Source organism: Panthera tigris, chromosome B2, assembly GCF_018350195.1.
Source record: "Panthera tigris isolate Pti1 chromosome B2, P.tigris_Pti1_mat1.1, whole genome shotgun sequence".
Taxonomy (NCBI): domain Eukaryota; kingdom Metazoa; phylum Chordata; class Mammalia; order Carnivora; family Felidae; genus Panthera; species Panthera tigris.
In genome coordinates, this window is record NC_056664.1 from 79279213 (window position 1) to 79302445 (window position 23233).

Here is a 23233-nt window from a genome sequence, read left to right on the forward strand (position 1 = left end):
TTGAGACCACAACCTGAATTTCCCAAGAAGAATTAGGTTTATAAAGTTATTCGACCGTTTTCTGATCATTTTTTAGCTAACTGAAATACTCTATGAACACTCCAGTTTTCAAAATTTTACAGTTAAATTCAACATAATTGGAAAATAGATAGATATACTGTATATATGTAATATATATAGCAAGCAAGTACAATCTACTGTTAATTATAGAATTTAGGTAGTTGGTATACGGGTATTCACTGCAGAATTATTTTTTTACTTAAGTTTTGTAACAAAATGTTAATAGAATTGGGTAACATGAAGGCTGCTCTACTAGTTCATTCCAACATTATATGTAAGTTGAGTAATATGCCAATAATTCTAAAAGCTTACACGTACCATACAGGACAAATAATCTTTGAGGTTGTAAACTGTACATCTCTGGTTATTTTTTCTTTGCACTTTCAAATAGTCTGGTTAGTTGGTTATAACACTTCTAAAAGAACAACTCTAATTAATGACAAACACCAAAGCCTTTGTAAATAAGAACTGAAAGATTAGAGAGAGGATAATGTATTTAAGCATTGGCTTATTTGGGAAATCTGACAGTTGACATTAATGTTAATATTGACATAAATGTTAATGCTTGAAGAAAGTTTAATTAAGGGAGGATGAAGAGGTAGATGGAAACTACATAAAGATTCTGAAGGGGACTTATAACTGTCCATGGTTTGAGAGCAAAGTTAAAGTATCTACAGTGTAACAACTTTAAGAAAAAATGTATAACTCCCAAAAGAGAAGAAAGGAGATGGCTGAAGGTCTGGTTAGCATTGAAGTGACTTGGGAGTAGGAGGGCAAGGGAGTGTAAAACTCTTAACTCTTGGTTGGTTCCTACTCTTTAAACCTTTAATGCTGAATTAATACCAGTGGTGCCAATGGAAAGCTAAAAGTATTTAAAATTATTCCTTAAGAGATATAATTCCACTTTTAATGACAGACATATTTCAGACAAAAACTGCCACCTTTTCAGTCAAACAAAACCTCTTAAAGAGCATCAGTTATATTTGACTACTAACAGGCAGCTTAAAGCTCTGTATAAAGTACTTTTCATGAGATATTTTAGAATAAAAAATTTTCATGTTTTTAAGTGGTATTTTTTTTAAAAAACTCATTTAGTAGATTATATGTTGAGAGAATTACAAAGTATAAAACAATGCCAAAAATGGTTCGACTTTATATACCCATTAAAAATTGTACAGAATACCCTAACAAAACCAGAACATTAGTATTCTTAATTCAGCTACATTTAATATTTTAAGGCCAAAATTTGAAGGTTTAGTGACAATGAGGAGTATCAATGCTTTTCTGCAAGGTTCTTTTGAAATTATATAAATATTTCACAATGTGTTAAAGTAACCTTAAATAACAATCCTTCTCATTTTTTTTTTATTTTTTTTTTTTTAACGTTTATTTATTTTTGAGACAGAGACAGAGCATGAACAGGGGAGGGGCAGAGAGAGAGGGAGACACAGAATCGGAAGCAGGCTCCAGGCTCTGAGCCATCAGCCCAGACCCCGACGCGGGGCTTGAACTCACGGACCGCGAGATCGTGACCTGAGCTGAAGTCGGACGCTTAACCGACCAAGCCACCCAGGCGCCCCCTCATTTTTAAAATAATAAGATTGTCTATAGGGCACCTGGATGGCTCAGTCAATTAAGCATCCAACTCTTGATTTCAACTCAGGTCTTGATCTCACAGTTCATGCGATCAAGACCCATGTGGGGCTCTGTGCTAACAGCGAGGAGCCTGCTTGGGATTTTCTCTCTCCTCTCTCACTCTCTGCGCCTCCTCTGATTGCATGCACTCTGTAAGTAAATAAATATTTTAAAAATATATAATATTGCCCAGACGAGTTTGACCAGTTTTATAGCTTATGTCAATTTTGAAAAGGTCTTCAACAGACTACTGTTCTCAACTTGTAAAGTATTATTTTCACAAAGTAGATACTGCCTCACCAATGTAATAGGAATGATTCTTAATCCCTTCCCCTCAAAAAAGCCATTAAAATTTATTTACTTAATATTAACTTACTATTAAAAGAAGTTGGCTATCACTTGGGGCTTGGAAGACTATTTTATACTGAGATTTTTCTTGAAATTAAAGTCAACAGCATTTTAAGTCTATAGTATTAGGATAAGCTAAGAAAACTAGAATGTAGTTATTTCTTTAGGAAACAAGTGATCATCATAGCAAAGAATTCTGGTTTTCCTCAATCTAACTCTACTATGCCCTTTCTAAAAAGTGCATAGGATTTAGGCATTTAGTTCATAGACGTACACTCATAAACTAGAGTAGTAATTTTGCTTTGTGTTCCAATTACACTTTAAAAAAAAAATTTTTTTTTTTAACGTTAATTTTTGAGAGAGAGAGCACGAGAGTGGGGAGGGGCAGAGATAGAGGGAGACACAGAATCCGAAGCAGGCTCCAGGCTCCAAGCTGTCAACACAGAGCCCGACATGGGGCTCGAACTCACGAACCGTGAGATCATGACCTGAGCCAAAGTTGAACACTTAACCAACTGAGCCACCCAGGCGCCCCCCAATTACACTTTTTTAAACATTTTAATTTCTTTTTTGAGAGAGAAAATCTTAAGGCTCCACACTCAGGAAAGAGCCCAATGCAGGGCTTGATCCCATGACCCTGGGATCATGACCTGAGCCGAAATCAAGATTGGATGTTCAACCAACCGAGCCACCCAGGTACCCCAAGATATCCTTGATTTTAACTTGTAATCTATTTACTATAAACATGTAGGTTGGATACGGTGTTTTAAATTAAATGAACCATATACTTAAAATCACCTACTTTTATAAAACAGTAACCATCTATCTACTCACAAGTTGGTACTATTTCTTAAGTTCACAGTTGCAGTATATTCCTAGAATGTAAGACTCATATATCCCTTTACTCTAAACAGAATAAAAACATTATAATTTTGGAGGGAAAATACTACTGATGCGGTATAATAGTCTGTTTCCTATTTCAATCTTTTTTCCACAGGATTCCTTTAAGTAAAAAAAAAAAAAAAAAAAAAAGGTACATCATTATTGTATTGATTAGAGATAAGCTGAATCAACCTGGAATATCTAACACTTCTGTCAGAGAATACATTTCTAAAAAGGCTTATTGATTCAATTATCTTTATATTCAATTTGCTTAACTTTATAGGTATACAAGACATACATTTTCCAGAGGGCCTAAACTGACCTCATAAACCAATGCCAGAGTTCATGATATGATCATAAATACCCCCATTCATCAAGGGAGTGATTTCGATGATAAGGTGTATAATCCTCATGTAATACTTGAAAGTGTCTTCTAGTTATCTGTAGATAAGTTATGAGTCCAAAATCCCTATCTCACTGAACCACTGGTCCTTAAATTCTTGGGAGGCATTGACTTGTTTGAAAATCTACAAGAGATAGACCTAAAGCTTTGGTTCTACCATGCCAAATTAACATCTCTGCACCAGACCATACTGCTTAAGTTACTAAGTATCATGTTGAGGGTAGAGTTTACATATATATTCAAGCCCCTAAACATGGGGCTTGAACTCACCACCCCAAGATCAAGAGTCACATTCTCTACCAACTGACCCAGCCAAGCGCCCCTAACTAGCATATATTTATCTACATACAAATACTCCCAAGTATTGTTTGGAAAATACTTAATTTTTAATTCTAAGAAATTACAATTTTAATATAGTTTAGAGGAAGTGTAAAAGTATTTCTAAATACTTCCTTTACATTTTTACTCATTTTGCCTTTTGCAAAAAAGGGATGAGAATAAAGGCAGACGTCCTTATTTGTAATATAATGGTATGTCTTAGAATAGTTATATCTCAAGTAAACATTACAAATAATAAAGTCTTGAATTTATTTTCATTTAAAAGTAAGCTAGCCCAGTGACAAAGGTTAAATCCTAGGGTCCAAATAAAAAATCTGCCATATTCCACTGTTTGCAGCTACAAAATATCAGCTGCTATATGGAAATTATTATTCATGAGGAGAAAGAAAACAAGCAGTTGTAGTGGCCATTTTTATATTATTTGACATTAACTTATCCTCCGATCCTGAACAAATGTAGATAGTGCCCCTATGCTAAACTTGAGAAGTACCTAAGTAAATATATTATCGTTAAAGAAAATGATCACAGATGTGTAAAACATTTGCTTTATTAACAATCTCACCCATAAGTATCCTCCCTTAAATGGTTCAAGAAACAATGCTATAACCAAAGTGAATCCTGAATAGAGATATACCCAGAAGACAATTTCTCAAGGAACTAGCACAAGTGTTGATTTCCACTAAGACACAGAACCCATTTTCACTTATAATCATTTATTTTCCTAATTCTATTTTCTCCTTTCCCTCTAAACATTATCTTAGTTTAGCATATTATCTGTCAAAGACTTCTTCCAAAAAGCATAACAGGGAGAGGCAGTGTGGAGTCCAGCCACCGACGACTCCCAAAATCTAACGGCTGTGTGACCTAATGCAATCACTGAACCTCTCTGCATCTCTCTTTCCTTATCTGCAGTGGTATTTATCTCATACAGCTGTTGTGATGATGAGTGAATCATATAAAACTTATAAAGCAGTGTCAAGTCAATGCTCAAAAAAGTCTGAACTATTATTCCAGTTTTTCCATCAAATCAAATAGGATCCTCCTAAGAAGACTAAAGATTACCATGGAAAACCAAATCAGAGGTAAATCAAAGGATAAGCATGTTCAGAAACACTGCCATATGAAAAAAATAAAAACAAGAAAAAAGAAACTGCTGTATTAACTTTTTACTAAGATATAATTAAATGAAAAGTAAAGACACTATAATCAATTCTTACTTAGCATTTCAAATGACTGCGTATGTGTGTGGATAAACCCAAACATTTATTCAGAAAATATAAAACATTACTATTAATATTTGTTTGTTCTTTCTTTGGACCATCCTTTAGATTTTCAACAGTGCCATGTAATTTTATAACTAAATTTTATTACAGCTGAACACTTCAAAGAGTTGCAGTTTTGAAACAAATTCTACTATGATTAGAGAAAATGTATCCAGAAAGTACTGTACAGTATACATGAATTTATGGTACTTGTCCAAATATCACCAGCATATTATTTTGTAAAGTTGTTTCTTACATAGGGTCTAAAACGCAAAGAAAAATGGAATTTGTATTAAAAAAAAAAAAAATAGAAGCAACACTGGCTTCTATATGCCAAAAATAGAAGACAGATTTTTCTTATGCACTCTAGATACAAATATTAACTGTATGGACTAAGAACTTTTAATTTTCAATATAATTCAACAAAGTACACAAGTAGAACTCTATAAATATATTCCCTATAGTAATCATATGCAAAACCATTTTATCACAAATACTACCAAAACCCTCTGAAAAACGTAAACTACAAACACATTTTTAAAGAAATTCTCAGTTTTAACAACTACAAAAGCAATAATAAAGTTATTTGGTTTATAAAAATGAAGGGCAGTGTAAAGTAAATCTGAATACCACAAAGCTTTATAGAGGATGCAATCTTGAATTCCTTACTACAAGTTACTAAACACTTTCAAAAATAATAGGACTTATTCTACACAATTTAAAGTCTTGAGCTAGAGCTCTAAGAAGAATTCAGTAGATGAAAAGTAGGTATGTAGAAATCATGTTATAAAATATGATTTTTATACAAAATGTACCACTACTCTTCAAATGTATAAGGCTTAATATGAGTATTTTTGGATTATGAGTGCTGTATACAAGTTTTAGAGTAGTCTCCAACCATTCAAAATTCAGTATTTTTTATATGTTTTGATATTTCTGAAGTGAATGAACACAGTACAGGATGTAATTTAATGTCAACTTTATACTGTTCCACATGGTAAAAATAAAAGCTTTTTTGAGCTCAGGAGAGAATGTATCTTTTGAATTCTTGATCTCTATATAGATTCTTCTTTCAGGAATGTCAGAATTTTGTAATATGAACTAATAGCCACTAGGAATTGGTCCAAGTTTAAAGAGAAGATACAACAGAGACATAAGGTGTCAAATAGTTTAAGTCTTCCCTTTGCAATTATACAGTCATTATTTTTTACATGAAAGTAAAAGTGCTTTAAAGTAAAAAATCTTTATGTAAAATGTATCAGTATTACTAATACTTAATATCCAAGTAGAATTTTCTACATTAATTTCATTTTACCCATTTCTTTTGAAAAGTACCATTCTGCCACAAGGTAAACAAAAAATGGTCCATAAAATGGTGACATCAGACACATCATAATTTGTGGTATGGGCCCTTTAAATTGAGACCAAATCTTTATTAACCCAAAGCTAGAGAGACTTTATTTGTTGCACATGCCCAAAGTAACTCACATTTTCTATAAGCCTTGAAGAATTTTTATTTAGCATAATGAGAGGTTTAATGACTTATATTCAAGACTATGTAGCACTCTTCTGCTGCTGTTCACCAGCTGTTTTTATGATGATAACTCCGAGATCTGGAATGTGATCGAAAATGAGAGTGTTTTGCTGTTTGTGCTTTAGCTTCAGAATTGGTATACCCCTTGGGAGATTTACAAGGGGATCTTGCTATGGAGTCAGAATGTCTTCCATGTGATCTTGATTTGGTTCCTGAGCTAGTCTGCTTTTGAGGTGAACTTGATTGTGATTTTCCTATTGACTTGGATCTTTTTGGTAACGACTTGGACCTTGACCGTCCTCTAGAACCAGAATTCCTTCTTGGAGTTCTTGACTGCCTTGCTGAGGTAGACCGCCTTGGTAGTGATTTGGAGCGAGATTTAGATTGGCTATAAGAAAATCGCCTGTGTCGAGACCTGCAAATATCCATAATGTTAACAGTATATATTTCACACAAAAACATTTAATAGGTTTAGAAACAGCAACTTTAGGAATGTATACATTTTACATAATATTAGTTATGATTTCACTGGATAAACTAAAAGAAACAATTTTAATTTTGCTATGCATGCTTTTAGTTCAAATGTAAGTACCAAGTCTGTAATATTTGTTATACTAGAATGTATGACCAAAAGATTTTTACTTTGCTAGATTTATCTTATGATACAGGTCAGTTCTGAAAAATGCCCTGCATAATAAATCTGGGTTATACAACTCCTAAGAGGTATGAAAATCTGAAGGGAAAAAAAGATTAAAAAAAAGAGAGAAAGTAACTATTTAAAGTTTATTAAATAATGCTTATAAAAACCAAAACCAAAACCAAATGCAGGACTTTTGAATCCCACCATGATAGAGCAACTTGTATTAGACTAATCTTCCCACGGAAAACAGCTATATAAAGAAGCTAAACAACATTTATAAAACAACTGTTTAAAGGTATTAGAGAATAACCAACCAACCCTAGCAGAACTTGAGGGGTTACAAACCATGGCTCTTTTACAAAGACCATGTTCCAAATGTTGGCATGGTGGAACTGAACCCAAACAGAAAATGGCTATTTGACTAAGCATATTAACAGACAAATTAGGATTCAGGACTACCAAAATGGTTGGGACTAAAGAGGCAAAATCTCAGAGATGAGAAAATGGCAGTCAAGAAATCTCCTAAAATTTGCCTACAAATTCTCTTCAAGTCACTGGCCATCTTTTAAGCTGTGCACATAAAGGATGAGACTCCTAGAGGTCAAGAAAAAGAGCAGTTGGAAGATTCAAGAATTAAGATGAAATTCTATCAGACACACAGTGCTGGGGAGAGAGGCTGGAGTTCAACCCCCAAAAGGTCAAAGAGCCTTGAGTAACAACCCAGGCTTTCAATTAAGAACCCAGAAGGGCCATATCCTACCGATCAGTCTTAACAATGCCTCAAACAAGCCTTGAAAAGATCAAGGTGATCTGCCAATACTCCTCCACCTACTAGAAGAAACTTCCTTTGGAGGATATCATCCAAAGCACTGCAAGTTTTCATCGACGATGTCCAACATCCAATAAAGAAATCCATGAAATATGTCAAAAATAGATAAAAATGACTAAAAGCTAAGGAAATACAAGACAAAAAAAAAAAAAAAAAACCAGACCCAAAGTAATTTGGATATTGGCATTATTCAGACAGGAATTTTTAAAAATGACTATGACCAATGTCCTATCAAGAAAATAAGAAGACAGGCAAAACAGATTAAAAAATGGAGAAGTTCAACAGAATATTGGAATCTGTAGAAAGAAACAAATGGACATTTTAAGAACTGAAAATATATATCTGAAATGTAAAAGTCACTAGATAAATTTAACAGCAATCAATATACAGAAGAAAAAGTGAACTGAACTATAAAACAGATTATTAGAAAAACATATATACTGAAACACAATGAGAGAAAAGGAATTTTAAGAAATCCAGAACAAAGCCTAAGAGATATGTACACAGTCACACAGCCAAAAATAAAAAATGGACGAGGCAGAAGCCATATTTGAAGAGATAATAGCCTAGCATTTTCCCAAACTAATGAAAAGCATCAACTCACAATTTCAAGCAGCTCAGTAAACCCTGGAGAATAAGATACATTACCTGTAAAGGAGCAACATTAAGACTGACAGCTGACTATAAATATCAAGAAATGATAGAGTAATTTTTTTTCTTTTGCTTATATAACAAAGGTTTTATTACTTTAAGTAAAACTGTTAACAAAGTGATAGCTTTCCCAGTCGGCTTCTTAATGCATTTAACAAGTAACATTCTTGATAGAATAATTTTCTTTAAGTGTTTATTTTGGAGAGAAAGAATGTGAGTAAGGGAAGGGCAGAGAGAGGGAGACAGAGGATCGAAAGCAGGTTCCATGCTGAGAGCGCAGAGCCCAATGTGGGGCTCGAACTCACAAATCGTGAGATCAAGACCTGAGCTGAAATCAAGAATAAGACTCAAGTGACTGAGCCACCCAGGCGCCCCACTAGTTTGTTTTTTTATCCATATCCACTAAAGACAAAATAAGAGACCTCTTTTTAGTCTAAGATAATAGCACTTATACTGTATTTACTTATAGTATATGTTAGGCTTATACATACACTACTTCATTCATACGCATGCACATATGCACACACAAAATCTGATCCTTATGAATGTCATGAGAACTAGGTAAGATTTGCATTCTCTACACTATAATTTTACAAATGGAAAAAACTGAGGTCAGAGAGATCAAGCAATGATCTTATGATGAGTACAAAGCAAAACAGCATTGTTACAAGAAGATGTGGTTCTTTCTATTCCTGATACTTCATGATGATTTGGGATAATTTATGGACATTTTTTTTTAAACTATAACCTATTTTTTAAATGTTTTATTTATATTTAAGACTGAGAGCACAAGTGGGGGAGGGACAGAGAAAAAAGGGGACAAAGGATCTGAAGCAGGCTTTGCAATGACAGCAGTGAGCCCTATGTGGGGCTCAAACCCACGAACTGGGAGATCATGACCTGACCGAAGTCAGACACTCAAACAACTAAACCACCCAGGCGCCCCAATAGACATTGTTAAATTTTCTCCAGCTAAGTGTTATACTTTACTTTTACTAGGAGGCATAAAATGATGTGAATATTTGCCGTTTTTTGATTAATCAGGAGAAAAACTGGTTAACTATGGCTCTAATACATTTGGGAAACAACTGACATTCCTAATGAATAAAATGGGCAATTTACTTTTCTTTTTTCTTTCACAAAATTGTCTTCTTCACAAGGGCCAATGGATATTATTAAGTTACAACAGTTGTTGCGTTAGGCACAATATTATACCTCCTTTAATCTTTGATATAAACATCATTTAAAAATAATAAATAAATAATTCATTCATTTTATACATACCACCTGTATCATTCTAAACTTATGCTAAAATATATATGTATAGTTTCTACATATGTATAGTTATATGTATACATATATATAATATATATGTGTATAGTATATAAATATAAAATTCATAGTAATGTAAACTGTTGAACATTACTTCCTTATATCCTCCGTAAAGTCAGAAGCAGTACCACTGTTATCAGTGTGGCTTTCCTATATATAAGGCATGTAAAAGTTTTTTAAAATCTTGATTTGCTTTCACTATGTTTTAAGTTCTATAAATATAATTTTGTATTTTAAATATAGAAACTATATATCAGAGCTAAATCTCAAATAATGAATCAATGGGAAAATGGCTTTCCCTTAGCCATGGACAAACTTGACTGTTCTCCATAGATGCAAAGGAGGTTTTATATTCTTATACTATCAGAGAAAATATGATAAAAGAGATCATGTTCCAGATAGGACTGTTTCTAAATATTTCTTCACCAATCTCGGTAATGGCTCAATCCTGACTGGGTTTTCCTGGATTATAAAAGGTGCTTAGGGCTTCCTCCCTGCTTCATGCCTCCCTAAGGATGGGCCAAATCAACATATTTTTTCACACACAAGGAGAAGTACTGAACTGCTACGTAAGATCCTAGAGCGCTGACAGGGCCATATTTTCTAGCAATCAGGATTCCTGGATATTAAAAACTCATAGAAGGTAGATGTAGTTCTCACTTCCTATCTTTGACTTCCACTTGGCTGGAGGGATTGGAGTCAGGTCACTCCACAGTCGTGTTTTTAAATCTGGGAACCTGGGGCAAAGATTAACTCTCTAGCTCTGGTACATATACCATACACTGCGCTTTTTCTTGGCTAGGCTCTTGGAGTTGAGGAACGGAGGGATCAGAGTGAAAGTGAGCAGCCCTGGTGATCTTTGATCTTAAGTTATATGGGCCTATATAGAGTTTAGGTGTACTACATGTGGCCCAGGAGTGCTCTTATTTCTCACAGAAAAAAGGATATTCGTGTAAATGCTGATCATTTTTTTTACATTTTTTAAATGTTTATTTATCTTTGAGAAAGAGAGATAAGGATGAGCAGGGGAGGGGCAGAGAGAGAGGAAGACACAGAATCTGAAGCAGACTCCAGGCTCTGAGCTGTCAGCACAGAGCTGGATGCAGGGCTCAAACTCATGGACCATGAGATCATGGCCTAAGCTGAAGTCAGATGCTTAACTGACTGAGCCACCCAGGCACCTCTCTTTTTTTTTTTTTTTAAAGTAAACTCTACACTTGGCACCTGGGTGGCTCAGTCGATTAAGCATCCGACTTCGGCTCAGGTCATGATCTCATGGTTTGTGGGTTCGAGCCCCATGTCAGGCTCTGTGCTGACATGGACTCTGCTTGGGATTCTGTGTCTCCCTCTCTTTCTGCTCTTCCCCCACTCATGTTCTGTCTCTCTCTCCTCCAAAAATAAATAAACATTAAAAAAAAAAAAAAAAAGTAAACTCTACACCCAACATGAGGCTCAAACTTATGACCCCAAGATCAAGAGTAAGAGTTGCATGTTCCACTGACTGAACCCCAAAGCTGATCATTCTTAAAGAAAATTTACCTTAAAATTCTACATGTCTATGAAAAAATTACAGCACTAAAACTCAAGATAAATACAATTATTTAAGAATTTAAGAATGCTAATACAATTTCAGTTATTATTTAAATAACTTCAAGTTAATTAATTTTCATTGTGTTTTACTATTTTTTTAATTATTTTTTATTATTAGTGATTTACTATTATTCTAACAGAAACAAAGTCCTGGCTAGCAATATAAATAACCTGCAAATATCTTTTTCTGAAAAAACTTACTATTTTCATGTCTTCTTAGAATAGTACCATACTTATAATTTGTTTTTGAAAATAATTTACCTTTTATAAATATATTGATTTACATTAATTTTAAGTTCAATCTCCTGTCACAAGTGATTATATTTCTTATGAGTTTTTAGTCATCCCGAACTTAAATTCTTAATTATTCTGTTCAGTTAGGAAAACTTTATTTTTTTTAGTTCCACTTTATATGTCAAGTATACATTTTAAAATTTTTTGTTTTTTCTTCAGTACATATTACTTTTCTATTTAAAAAGGTTAAAATTAAGTCTGTCATGAAATAAAAACACTGGAAGGTACCCAATATACTCAAGTTAAATAACAATACACTTCAAATAGAGAGGAGCATATCGTTTTTAAAAAAGTTGACCTTTATGTATATTAAACAAAATGATTCTGAGGCCTGTTTTTGAAAACCCTTTAAAATGTTTTCCAGAAAAAGTAGAAAATTAAGTTTTCAATCCTCCTGTATTTTGTACTCACTCTTTAAGGCTATCAGATCGTCTCCTATTTCTTCCCCATGAAGAGCTTCTACTTCGAGTTCTCCTTTGGCTGGGGCTTCTTGACCGCCTATGATCACTTGGAGAACAAGGGTGACGTTCTTTTGATTTCATTTGGCCTGGTGCTAGAATATGAAATAATTTATTACCTGAAAACCTCAGTAACAGCTATTCAAATAGTATTCTTTTCTGAAAGAATTTAAAATAAAAAAAAAAAATCTGTCAGAGCTAAAACTCATTCTGCTGAATAAACAAGATCTAATGTTTAGTCACACTTACTTTTTCGATCACCTTGTGCAAACTGTATTTCAATTTGACGGCCACATACCCACTTTCTATTGAGGTTATAAAGAGCATCTTCAGCATCGCGAACATCTTCAAATATGACTAGCTGTTAAGGATACTTTGAACGTCAGATATCAAGTAAAAATATTATTTTTATAGAATTATTTACATGTGACATGAAATTAATAGTAAAAAACAACTCCAAGTTATTAAGCTCATATATATATATATATATATATATATATATATACACATATATATATAAAACCAGAAATTTCACTTTTATTATGAAAACAAAATGTCCCCTTATGATTTAGAAGAATCCATCTAAAAGTAAGAACAGAAACAAACGTGTAACTACACTTCTAATGCACACATTAGTGTAGCTGCAGTATGCATTTATAATGTGAAAGAACATGTTATGAGAAAAAAATAAGTCCAACACTGGCTAGGATTAAAAAAAAAAATTGTTTAGGCTCTCCCTTCTTTCAGGTAAAAGATTCATCAGGTTTTTCATCATACAGAAGCCTTTATTCTGAAATTATAATTACTCTTTCACTAAAAGGCTTTTTGATTATGACATTTAGGAAAAATTACTTACTATAAACAAAACTGCAAAGATACATGTAACTTAAAATATTACACCTTTAAAAATGATATTTACTTTTGAACCTACTATTTTAAAATACTTTTATGTTTTTATTACTTGGGATATAATTATAAAAAAAACACAAAAGCAATCTGTGAACATCTGGAGTTACATATATTGGTTTGTAATACCCCACTAAACTTCCTTACCTACGTAAATTATATATTAAACCTGACTAAAATGGAAATAAACTATAGAAAATGACTAGCTGTTTTTCAGGAGGTTGTTCACGGGTTTAATTTTTTAAAAATAGAAAACAGAAAAAGCTCAAGAAACGCAATACAAAATGAGACTTTGGCAATTACCTCAATGTCACTTGATCTTGAACCTTGACCTTTACTCTTTAAGGCTTGCAAGATGGACTTTATAAGAGACGCAGAACCAACAAAATCAGACTTGGCTTTGACTCTGGAACTCTGAATAAATGTAGGAAAGCCGAAGTCTCAACCTGGTGTTGGCTTTGTCTTTTGCTTGATAAAGACTTCCCCTCTTCCAGGTCTTTATATCTGTGTCCACCCTCCCTCTTTACTCCTTGATGCTTGAACTTTAGGTGCCTTTTTTCTCGCCTGCTTGGTTTATGCTTGGATTCTAGCTAACAGGTTGGTTCAAACTGGGGGGTGCTTGCCAGCTACTGTGGACTGCTTTAGATTTTCTGAGATAGAGAAATAAACACATTTAATTAGGCAATATTAATCTCATAACATATGCTCCTGAATACACATGCATATCTGCACAGATATACAGTACATTCATATGCACACAGTAAAACAAAGGATATTGAACATAAGCAAATCCTCTTGGGCGGCGGGTGTAGAAGTCAAGTGGAATGTAAACGTCTACTATAGGGCCATAGCGACCAAACTCACGGCGCAAGTCCTCAGGCCTGAAGTGTTTTAGAAATAAGGCAAAGAAATATGAATAGCTGGATTAAAATATTTTGCCTACGGAAATCCAGTTGAAACCTTCAAAAGAAAGTATTATCTAGACCAGTATTATCTAAAATTGTCATAATAATCACCCAGGGTTTAGGAAGGAGGAAAAAAGAAAGCAAATCCTCAGGCCTCACTTGTAGAGATTCTGATTTAAAAGATCTGCATTAGGGGCTGGAAATCTGTATTTTTATAAGCACTCCAGGTGGCTGTTCGGATTGGGGAAAAAATGACCAAGGAAAGTTATTATCCATCTTTGAAAGTGACTTTTATTAAAAGATATTTCAATTGTCAATATAAAAAGTTCTGTTAACTATTTCATTAAGAACACATTCATTTGCCTCACTATAATTTCACGTTTATGTTAATTTTGTTTTCAGATGGCAAGGATTAGCTGCTAAAGAAGTCCTAAAATTATTTCTCAGGCTTTAAAGAAAACTGTTTTACTATTAAACATAAAGCAAAATAACTACCATATTCTTAAATTTGATAAGTATTTTTAAGCCTCCTATATGCCTTCTACTGTGACAGGTACTAAAAAGGGGACACCAAAGGAATATTTAGCTTATTTGTCTTCATGGAGCAACAACTTAAACTGAAGAGACAAAATACTTAGCATTTATAGCTGACAATTAGAGTACATTTACAATCCAGCTACTGTTCACCTTAATGCTAACAATTTTATGGTTGTTTAAAGGTGAGGGCACAGACAGATGAATTCACCTAAGGTCAGCAAGCCAGCATATGATAGAACTAGAATCAAACATCCACAACCTGACACTCGTCTGTGTTCTGAATCACTGCACCGTACCGCCTCATGGAGATCTTAGAGATTCAGCATCAAGCTATGAGCACAAAACGTGGCCCAGAAGAAATAAGAGTCCTTCAAAACATATTATGCAGAAAGAAGACTCAAAGATGACTGCAAAGCTGCTAGCTTGGGCAAATGGAAGAAAGACAGTGTCCATGACAAAAATGAGATCGCTGGAAAAGAGAAGTTAGATTGATGAGGGAGGAGAGAGGCAAAAGAAATGCTGGATTTGAGGTGATGGCCGAACATCCGTAAGAGCTCGGTAAACAGGGGGCCTGGCTGGCTCAGTAGGTAGAGCATGTAACTCTTGATCTCGCGGTTGTGAGTTCGAGCCCGATGTTGGGTGCAGAGATCACTCAAAAAAATAAAATAAAATCTTTAAAAAAAAGAGTTATGTAAACAACTGAAAATTATTATTAAATAAATTTATTTTCCTTTCAAGACTAAAAGTCAGTGATTAAAGCTAGAGATGTGAATTCACCACACAGTGCAACTGACATGACATCCTTTATTGTACTTTTTTTCATTTAATACTTATTATAAAATGTTTAATTGTCTGCCTTCCCTGAAACTATTATCTTTGGAGGGTAGTGACAATGTCTTTCTTTCATTTACTCATTCAACAAATATTTACTGAGCACCTACTCTGGCCAGCCTGTAGCGATGTGATGGAGAACAACATTCCTGCTGCCACAGAACACAAGACAACAGGGTAATGACTCTCAGCCATTCCTGAGTATTAGAATCATTTGTGAAGGAGATGTTATAAAAACAGGTACTCCAGCCTGATGCATTAACCTTGGACCCAATTAGTACTTCCCCTGGTGGGCCCCAGGTAGGTTTAGTTTTTTTAAGGGTTTCACAGGCAATTCTGAGAATCAGGGTTGAGAATCACTTTTAAAGCAGGTGTCTTCACCAGTGTACCTTAGCATCATTGCTTGGCACAAAGTAGGCACTCAAAATATTGAGTTACCATTTAAGAGTCAAGGAGAATGAGAATGAGAGAAGTTACCTTGCCCAGAGGTACATATAGCCAGCAGCAAAGCTAGACTTCAAATGAATTTTCTGAGGCAACCAATCCCTTCAACAAATGTGAGTGCCTGACAGGAAAAGGATCCTAGATGGTGTAATGGAGGCTGGGGCAATGTGTGTCACGGAGGCTTGGAATCCCAGAAGCCAAGGGTGACAGAAATCTGAAGAAGCCAAACTTCCAAAAGAGCTGGCTCCCATTGTCACCACTGCCACAGCTATTAGCTGTTGTTTTGCTCTCATTTATTTTTGTATTTTTGGTGTCATCTATTTTGACATTCAGAAAATAGAGAATACAATAAACACTTATGTATCCACCAAGATTTAGTATATCTCAATATTTGTCATCATTTTCAGTGATTTTTTTAGAAACAAGATGTATTATTCTACCTTAGAGACAATCATTGGTGTTTATTATTCCTCTGCATAATTTTGTATTTTTACTGTAAATTAATATATCCCTAATTACATGTTTCTGTATATGTCAAACTTCATATAAATGGTATCAGACTATTTATATAATTTTACTCCTTCTCCTCCCTTGAAATTTCTCTATGTAGCCCTAGTTCACTCATTTTAACTCTGTATTGGTATTATCAATAAATCACAATTTACTTATCCATCTTTCTGTGGATAAACATTTAAGATGCTGTTTTTTAAACTGCAAACTATGCTGCAGCATATGTTATGATACAAGTGCCATGCAGAGCTCTGCTAGATTCCTGGGATGCATCACAATGCAACTGGTGGGCCGGAGAGCACGCTGATCTTCAGCTTCTACTGAACTACATGAAGAGAACTACATGTTCTCCAAAGTGACCAAATCAATCTATACTCCTCAAAACCTACATAAGAATTCCACTGCTCCACCTCCTCATTAACACTTTTAATTCTTATCATCCTGAAGCATATAAAGTGAAAGGGTATCTTAATGTTTTAATTTTAATTTACCTAACAACCAGTTAGGTGCAACATATTTTCATGTGTTATGGGTCAGTTGTTTCCTGTTAATACCTACCAGCAGTATTTCTGGGTTAAAGAAGATGTGTAATTTTTATATACTGTAATTTTTATGAAACTGCCACAGTCCTGCAAAGTGGTTGTGCCATTTTATACTCCCACCCACAATGTATGAGTTTCAGTTAGGCTAATCTTTGTTAGCACTTTCTAGGTTGTCAGATTTTTGGTTTTTTTGTTTTTTAACTTAGCCATTGAAGTGGGAGTTAGGTGGAATCTCACTGTGGTGGTTTTTTTCGGTTTAATGTTTATTTATCTTGTGAGAGAAGAACAAGGGGAAGGGGAAGAGAGAGGGAGAGAGAATCCCAAGCAGACTTGGTCACTGTCAGCACAGAGCCCTGCATGGGGCTTGATCTCACTAACAGTGAGATCATGACCTGAGCCTGAATAAAGTTGGATACTTAACCAACTGAGCCACCCAGGAGCCCTCTCACTGTGGTTTTAATTTGCACTTCCAAATCACAAATGATCTCAAGCACTTTTTCATGTGCTAATTTTCCTTGTGAAGTGTCTGTTGGAGCTCTCTGCCCATTTTTAATGTTTGTCTCTTTCACTACTGAGTTGTAAAAGTTCTTTACATATTCTGAAAAAAAGTCCTTTGTATTGCTTTGTGTATGTTTTGTGAATATTTTCTCTCAGTCTGTAGCATGACTATTTACTCTCTTAATAGCATTTCTTAATGAACAAGAATTTTAAATTAGAGAAATCTAATTTTTCAATATTCTTTTTTCTTTTATGGTAATTGCTTTCTTTGTCCTATAAGAAATCTTTGCCTATCCCCAGGTCATAAAGACATTCTTCTATGTTTTCTTCTAAAAGCTTTATTTTGTTATCTTTTCCATTTCAATTGATGATCCAGCTCAAATTGTGACGTGAAGTATAGGCTGCAGTTCATTTTCCCCAGTATGCACTGTCCATTTGTTGAAAAGATTTTCCTTTTTCCTTTTTCCACTGGTACCTTTGTTAAACATCAGCTGACTCTGTAAGTGTGGATTATTTATGGACTCTCTATTCTGTTCTATTAATCTATTTGTCCATCCTTAGGCCAATATCACACTGTCTTGATTACTATATATTTTTAGTAGGTCTTATGTCAGGTGAGTCTTCCAACTTCAGTGATCTTTTCCTAGATTATTTTGGCTAGTCTAGATCCTTTCCATATCAATATATTTTAGAATTAACTTGTCACTTCCTATTTCATGTATTTTTCAAATTTATTTATTATTTTTTTTAGTAATCTCTACATCCAACATGGGGCTCGAATTCACAACCCCAACATCAAGAGTGGCATACTCTGACTGAGCCAGCCAGGTGCCCCCAGTTTCTATTTTTTTAACAGCCTCTGATCAGGAACGTCTTGAATCTATAATATAATCAGTTTGGGGAGAACTGATAACTTAGCATTTTGTTTTCGAATCCAAGAACATGGTATATCAATTTATGTTGTCTTCTTTCTCTTGGCACTATATTGTAGTTTTTTGTGTAAAGGTTTTTATTACATGTTTTGTTGTTGTTCTTGTTAAACTTATTTCTGTTTTTTTGATACTAAAGCAAATGAAATTGTTTTAAATTTTTCATTTTCAACTGTTTACTGCTAATATATAGAAACAGATTTTTTGTAAGTTTATCTGGTATTCTGATAACTTACTAACTCATTACTTAAGGTTTACATAAACATGTCACCTAAGAATAGGGACAAGTTTTGCTTCTATCTTTATAATTTTTATGTTTTTTATTTATTTTTCTTCCCTTGTTACACTGGTTAGGGCCTGCAACAAAATGATGAATTGAGGTTGTAAGAGTGGGCATGTTTGGCTTGTTTTGATCTTAGGGGAAAAGCATTCGGCTTTTACCATTAAGTATCTTGTTAGCTATAGGCTTTTCATAGGTACCCTTTATTGGGCTGGGGAAGTTCCCTTCTATTCCAGTTTGCTGACACTTTTTCTCATGAATCTTGCTGAATTCTGTTTAATGCTTTTTCCGTATCACCATCAATATCAATATAGTCTCATACACACTGTAACCAAAGAATGCTACTAATTATGTCAAACGAGGTACTTGACGGTTGCTTCCCAACCTAACATGATGTTATGCATCAAAATGAGAATGTTATATTTGGGATTTGGACATTACTTTGTTCCATTAGAAAACTATATCTGACATTTAAAAAAAATTATTCTTCTACATAGTGCAAAAGCAAAGATATTAAAAGTAATATTCTTCCTGAACCAGATCTTGTTTCACCAGTGAAAAGAAAAATAATACAAATTAAAACAGCATGAAATGTATTTTAAAAATTTTTTTAAAGTTTAAAAAAATTTTTTAAAGTAATCTCTACACCCAACGCGAGACTCAAACCTATAACCGTGAGATCGAGTCACATGCTCCACTGATTATGCTAACCAGGCACCCCTAAAATGTATTTTTAAGTCTTTCTTTAGTTTTTTTTTTTTTTTTTTAAACATTTATTTATTACTGAGAGACAGACACAGAGCGTGAGCAGGGGAGGGGCAGAGAGAGAAGGAGACGCAGAATCCGAAGCAGGCTCCAGGCTCTGAGCTGTCAGCACAGAGCCCGACACAGAGCTCACAGAGCTCGAACTCACAAACTGTGAGATCATGACCTGAGCCAAAGTCGGTCACCTAACCAACTGAGCCACCCTACCGCCCCAAGTCTTTCTTTAGTTTTGATACTCAATTTCATTCCAAAAAAAATTTAAGCTAAGCCATAATACCTTTTAATGTCTTGTGCTTTATGGCACATATTAAAATGGCTACTGCAAAGAAGCATTCAAAAAAATTTTTTTTTGTTTATTTATTTTGTGTGAGAGAGAGCACACAGGAGAGGGAGACAGAGGGAGAGAGAGACAATCCCAAGCAGGCTTTGCACTGTCAGCACAGAGCCCAGTGTGGGGCCTGAACTCACGAACCGTGAGATCATGACCTGAGCTGAAGTCAAAAGAGGGTGCTTAACCGACTGAGTCACGTAGGTACCCATTTTTAAAATTTCTTAAAAGTTTGTATTATTTATTTTATGTGTGTGTGTGTGAGAGAGAGAGAGATAGAGCACGCACATGGGAGGGGCACAAAGAAGTATTTTAAATAAAATTTGGCTTTGTTATAGTTGCCATATTACCAGTTAACTTACACTGCATGCCACCCTGTACAAAAAAGCTTTTAATATAAGTTACACGTAATGATTCTACCTTCACAAAACTATTCAGCAGCTGGGCAATTTTAGATAAGAAACTTAATTTCTCCAAGCCTCAGTTTCTAATCTGTGAAATGGGATTAATAAAGAACATACATTACAGGGTTATTGGGAAAATCTAGTAAGATAATATATGCAAAATGTTTAGTACAGTGTTTAACACATAGTGAATACTCCACAAATGTCAGCGATTATTATTCCATTAATACAAATCTAGATGATTGCCCCCAGTGGCAGTACTAAAAAGTGGTGAAAAAACTGGAAAAAGAAATCAATAAATCTCAATTTTCAGTCTTGATTACTCATGGTGGATTATCTAGATCAGAAAACATGTGTCATGTGATGTGTTTTATTTGGCCTCAAGGTGTGCTGAAACATAAAACTGCCAATATTTTACAGCTTTTAAATCTACAAAAACAGGAATCTCATATAATTCAATTAAATAAATGCCAGCATTTTGGAACAGAGTTTACACAAACACAGGTTTCAGTTTCTTTAGAAAATTAGGACTTTGTGGCAACAAGTCCAAATGTCTATGTAGTAATTAGCTGCAGCTAGTAGTACCAGTTGCCATCCCCTTTATATGGCATGAGTTCTTTTCTATTTGCTACAATCCACACCATCCTATTGTGCCTTATAACCCAACAACTTTACTCATTCATGTTACCCTGGCTAGCCCCTGTGGCTACTGGAACTGGAAACCTCTCTCTCTCTCTTTTTTGTAGACACACTAGAGAGACGAGATGCTTATTTAGATTCAGGTGGTCTTTAACTGTGGGATTTTTTTTTTTTTTTACTCTACCCAAATTATAAATATTTGTTTTCTATGTATTGATAAACAGGTTGAGAGGAGAAATATAAACACACGCATCTTTTAGATGTCATTAAGGTATATTAACCCACACTCTATAATTGTGACATACAGAATAGTAGGGATCAAATAAAAAAATACTGAACATTTACTCCTCAAAGGTAAACGACAATGATAACTCCAGATGGCTCTGGAGTCAAGGGCTCCAATATTTGAATATTTGAAGCCATTAAGCCCCAGTTAAATCATTAAAACTCTTAAGCTTCAGGTTTTCCTTGTGTATTATAAAGATGATATTGCATACCTAAAAAGGTTGAGCGGCGAATAAATTAGGTAAAACCAGTGAAATGGAAACGTCTATTTATGCCCCTATCCCACCCTCTATCATTCATTCCCTCTGGCTCCTGTTAAGGGAGAAAGTGCTTTATGATGAAGAGGTCATTCCTTAATATTTATGTTTAAGCACTATGTAGGCAAGAATTCTCAAGGCGGGGAGGGGGATGTGTGGACCGAGAGCATCTCACTGGACCAGGGAAGTCTATCCAAACCGTTATCATGGGTGTTTACACTGCACTCTGAACTTTATAGAAAAACATAAATCTCTTTCACTGAAGCCATCCTTTGTATTGTGCAGCAAAATGTAACCAGCATCCCTTGTAAGTAGACCACACTCAGAGAACGGGAAGAGTAAGGCCCAAGGTACTACGCATTATTTTATAATACGTTCTCACCATCCCCAATTCCTCTTCATCTAGGACACAAGACGCGCAGCTTTATCGGGGCACGGCGACAAAGGAGTCGAATCGCAGGCATTGGCCCGAGGGAAAACACTCTCGGCCAGGGGCGGGGAGGCACCCTGGCTACAGGGAAAGCAGAAGCCTGCGCGCCGCGGGTCCTCAAGCAGAGGATGGGCACCGATCTCCCGGGCGCGGGGCCCGGCCCCGGGGGTGCGCTGCGCCGGGGCGGAACGCCGGCCGGGAGAGGGGAGGCGCGAGTCCCGCCCCGGCCTGGAGCAGCCCGAGGGTTCGCACCGCTCCCGGGAAGGGCGCCTCCGCGGAAAGCACAGGCCCAGCCAGAGGCCGGGCAGGCGCCGGGCACAGCCGGGGGCCGCGACCCGGCTCCGCGACGCTGCCGTTACCCGGCCCCTCCCCCGCGCGCCAACCTGCGGCCGCAGCCGCGGCTCACCTGGTGGCGTCTGCGACGTTCCTGACGAACAGGGAGGTGTTGGGGGGCCTCGTGTAGCGCGACATGGCCGCTTCCTCCGTTGCCTTTGGGCCTGCCCGCGGCCGCCAGGCTCGCTCCGTTTCTCTCAGTCGCCGCTGCCGCCACAGCAGCTCCGCCGGCCCCCGGCGCGACCCCCTCCCCTCGGCCTCGGCCCCGCGAGCGCGCAGCCGCAGAGGCGGGCGCGGGGCGGGGGGGCGCTGCGCGGCGCGAGCTTGTCCGTGCAGACCGCGCGGGGGCGGAGCCCGAGCCGAGGGGATCCGGGGAGGGGGAGGCGCGGGGTCCTGAAGATCCAGGGAATCCGAGGAGGGGGCGGTGCCGGGGTCTGCCAAGGTCCGGGGAGGGGGCTGTGCGGGAGTCCCGGGGTCCGAAGAGATCCGGGGAGAAGACGGCGCGGGGTCCGGCAGACCGAGGGAATCTGAGAAGAAAGGGGCGGCGCAAGAGAGGATCTGGGAGGGGGCGGTGTGGAAGGGTCCCAGGTTCCGAGAAGATCTGGGGATGGGGCGGTGCCGAGGTACGCGGGGATCCGGGAAGGAGGGGAGCTTGGAGGCTGGAGTCCGAGGGGTCTGGAAAGGGGGCGCTTGGGGTCAGAGAGTGTCAGGAGGGCGGAGGCCAGCGGGGTCCTAGGAGCTGAAACTGAGGCGGGGGGTAGAGGATCCGGAGAGAGGGTGTTGGGAGTCGTCGGAGTGGGTGGTCGTGAAGGTAGAGTTCAACTGCTGAACAGCCGATGGCCCGTGGGGCCTTCATCCTTACATCCTCAGCCCAAGACCTTGGCACTAGTTCCGCCTACGGTTCCTTTAGCCCTGAGCCTAATAAGGCTTTAAAATTGTGAGGATTCGGGGGTTTTGTTTGTGTTTTGATTCTTCACTTAGGGCACACTATTCAGCTGTGGATACATTCATTTAGATATTTACTGAGTGCCTACTATGCACCAGGAATGTGTTAGGTGTGGGATATAGCAACACTACAGGCCAAGTCCCAACCCTTATTGTAGAGAGAGGGTGCAACAATAAACGAATGAGCAAATGAGGACGTGATGTAGAA

General features: G+C 36.6%; 1 protein-coding gene across 4 annotated transcripts; it reads right to left on the reverse strand.

Annotated features, from left to right (window-relative positions):
* Window positions 1–4196: 4196 nt before the first annotated feature.
* On the reverse strand, window positions 4197–22345 carry SRSF12 (serine and arginine rich splicing factor 12). Of its 4 annotated transcripts, none has more exons than XM_042986794.1 (5): window positions 22154–22345; window positions 13467–13577; window positions 12507–12618; window positions 12211–12352; window positions 4197–6878 (listed from the first exon to the last, which is right to left on the reverse strand). In XM_042986794.1, exons 4-5 carry the CDS (start codon window positions 12339–12341, stop codon window positions 6509–6511), a joined length of 501 nt encoding a protein of 166 aa, XP_042842728.1. In that variant the 5' UTR covers window positions 12342–12352; window positions 12507–12618; window positions 13467–13577; window positions 22154–22345; the 3' UTR covers window positions 4197–6508. The 4 variants fall into 4 exon arrangements, with proteins under 4 accessions (XP_042842728.1, XP_042842725.1, XP_042842726.1 ...); XM_042986791.1 differs by lacking the exon at window positions 13467–13577 and adding an exon at window positions 13940–14044 and having other exon boundaries at window positions 12507–12610; window positions 22154–22305; XM_042986792.1 differs by lacking the exons at window positions 13467–13577; window positions 22154–22345 and adding exons at window positions 13940–14044; window positions 21700–22094 and having other exon boundaries at window positions 12507–12610.
* Between the last annotated feature and the right edge of the window lie 888 nt (window positions 22346–23233).

Bases quoted from the DNA above. Each gene is read 5' to 3' on its own strand.
- SRSF12 (XM_042986791.1), bottom strand. From the start codon at position 22,218: ATGTCGCGCTACACGAGGCCCCCCAACACCTCCCTGTTCGTCAGGAAC. The intron at 14,045-22,153 runs GTGAGCCGCGGC...AAAACACTTCAG, and splicing joins AACGTCGCAGACGCCACCAG to GCCTGAGGACTTGCGCCGTG. The intron at 6,879-12,210 runs GTGAGTACAAAA...GGATATTTGCAG, and splicing joins CGATCTGATAGCCTTAAAGA to GTCTCGACACAGGCGATTTT.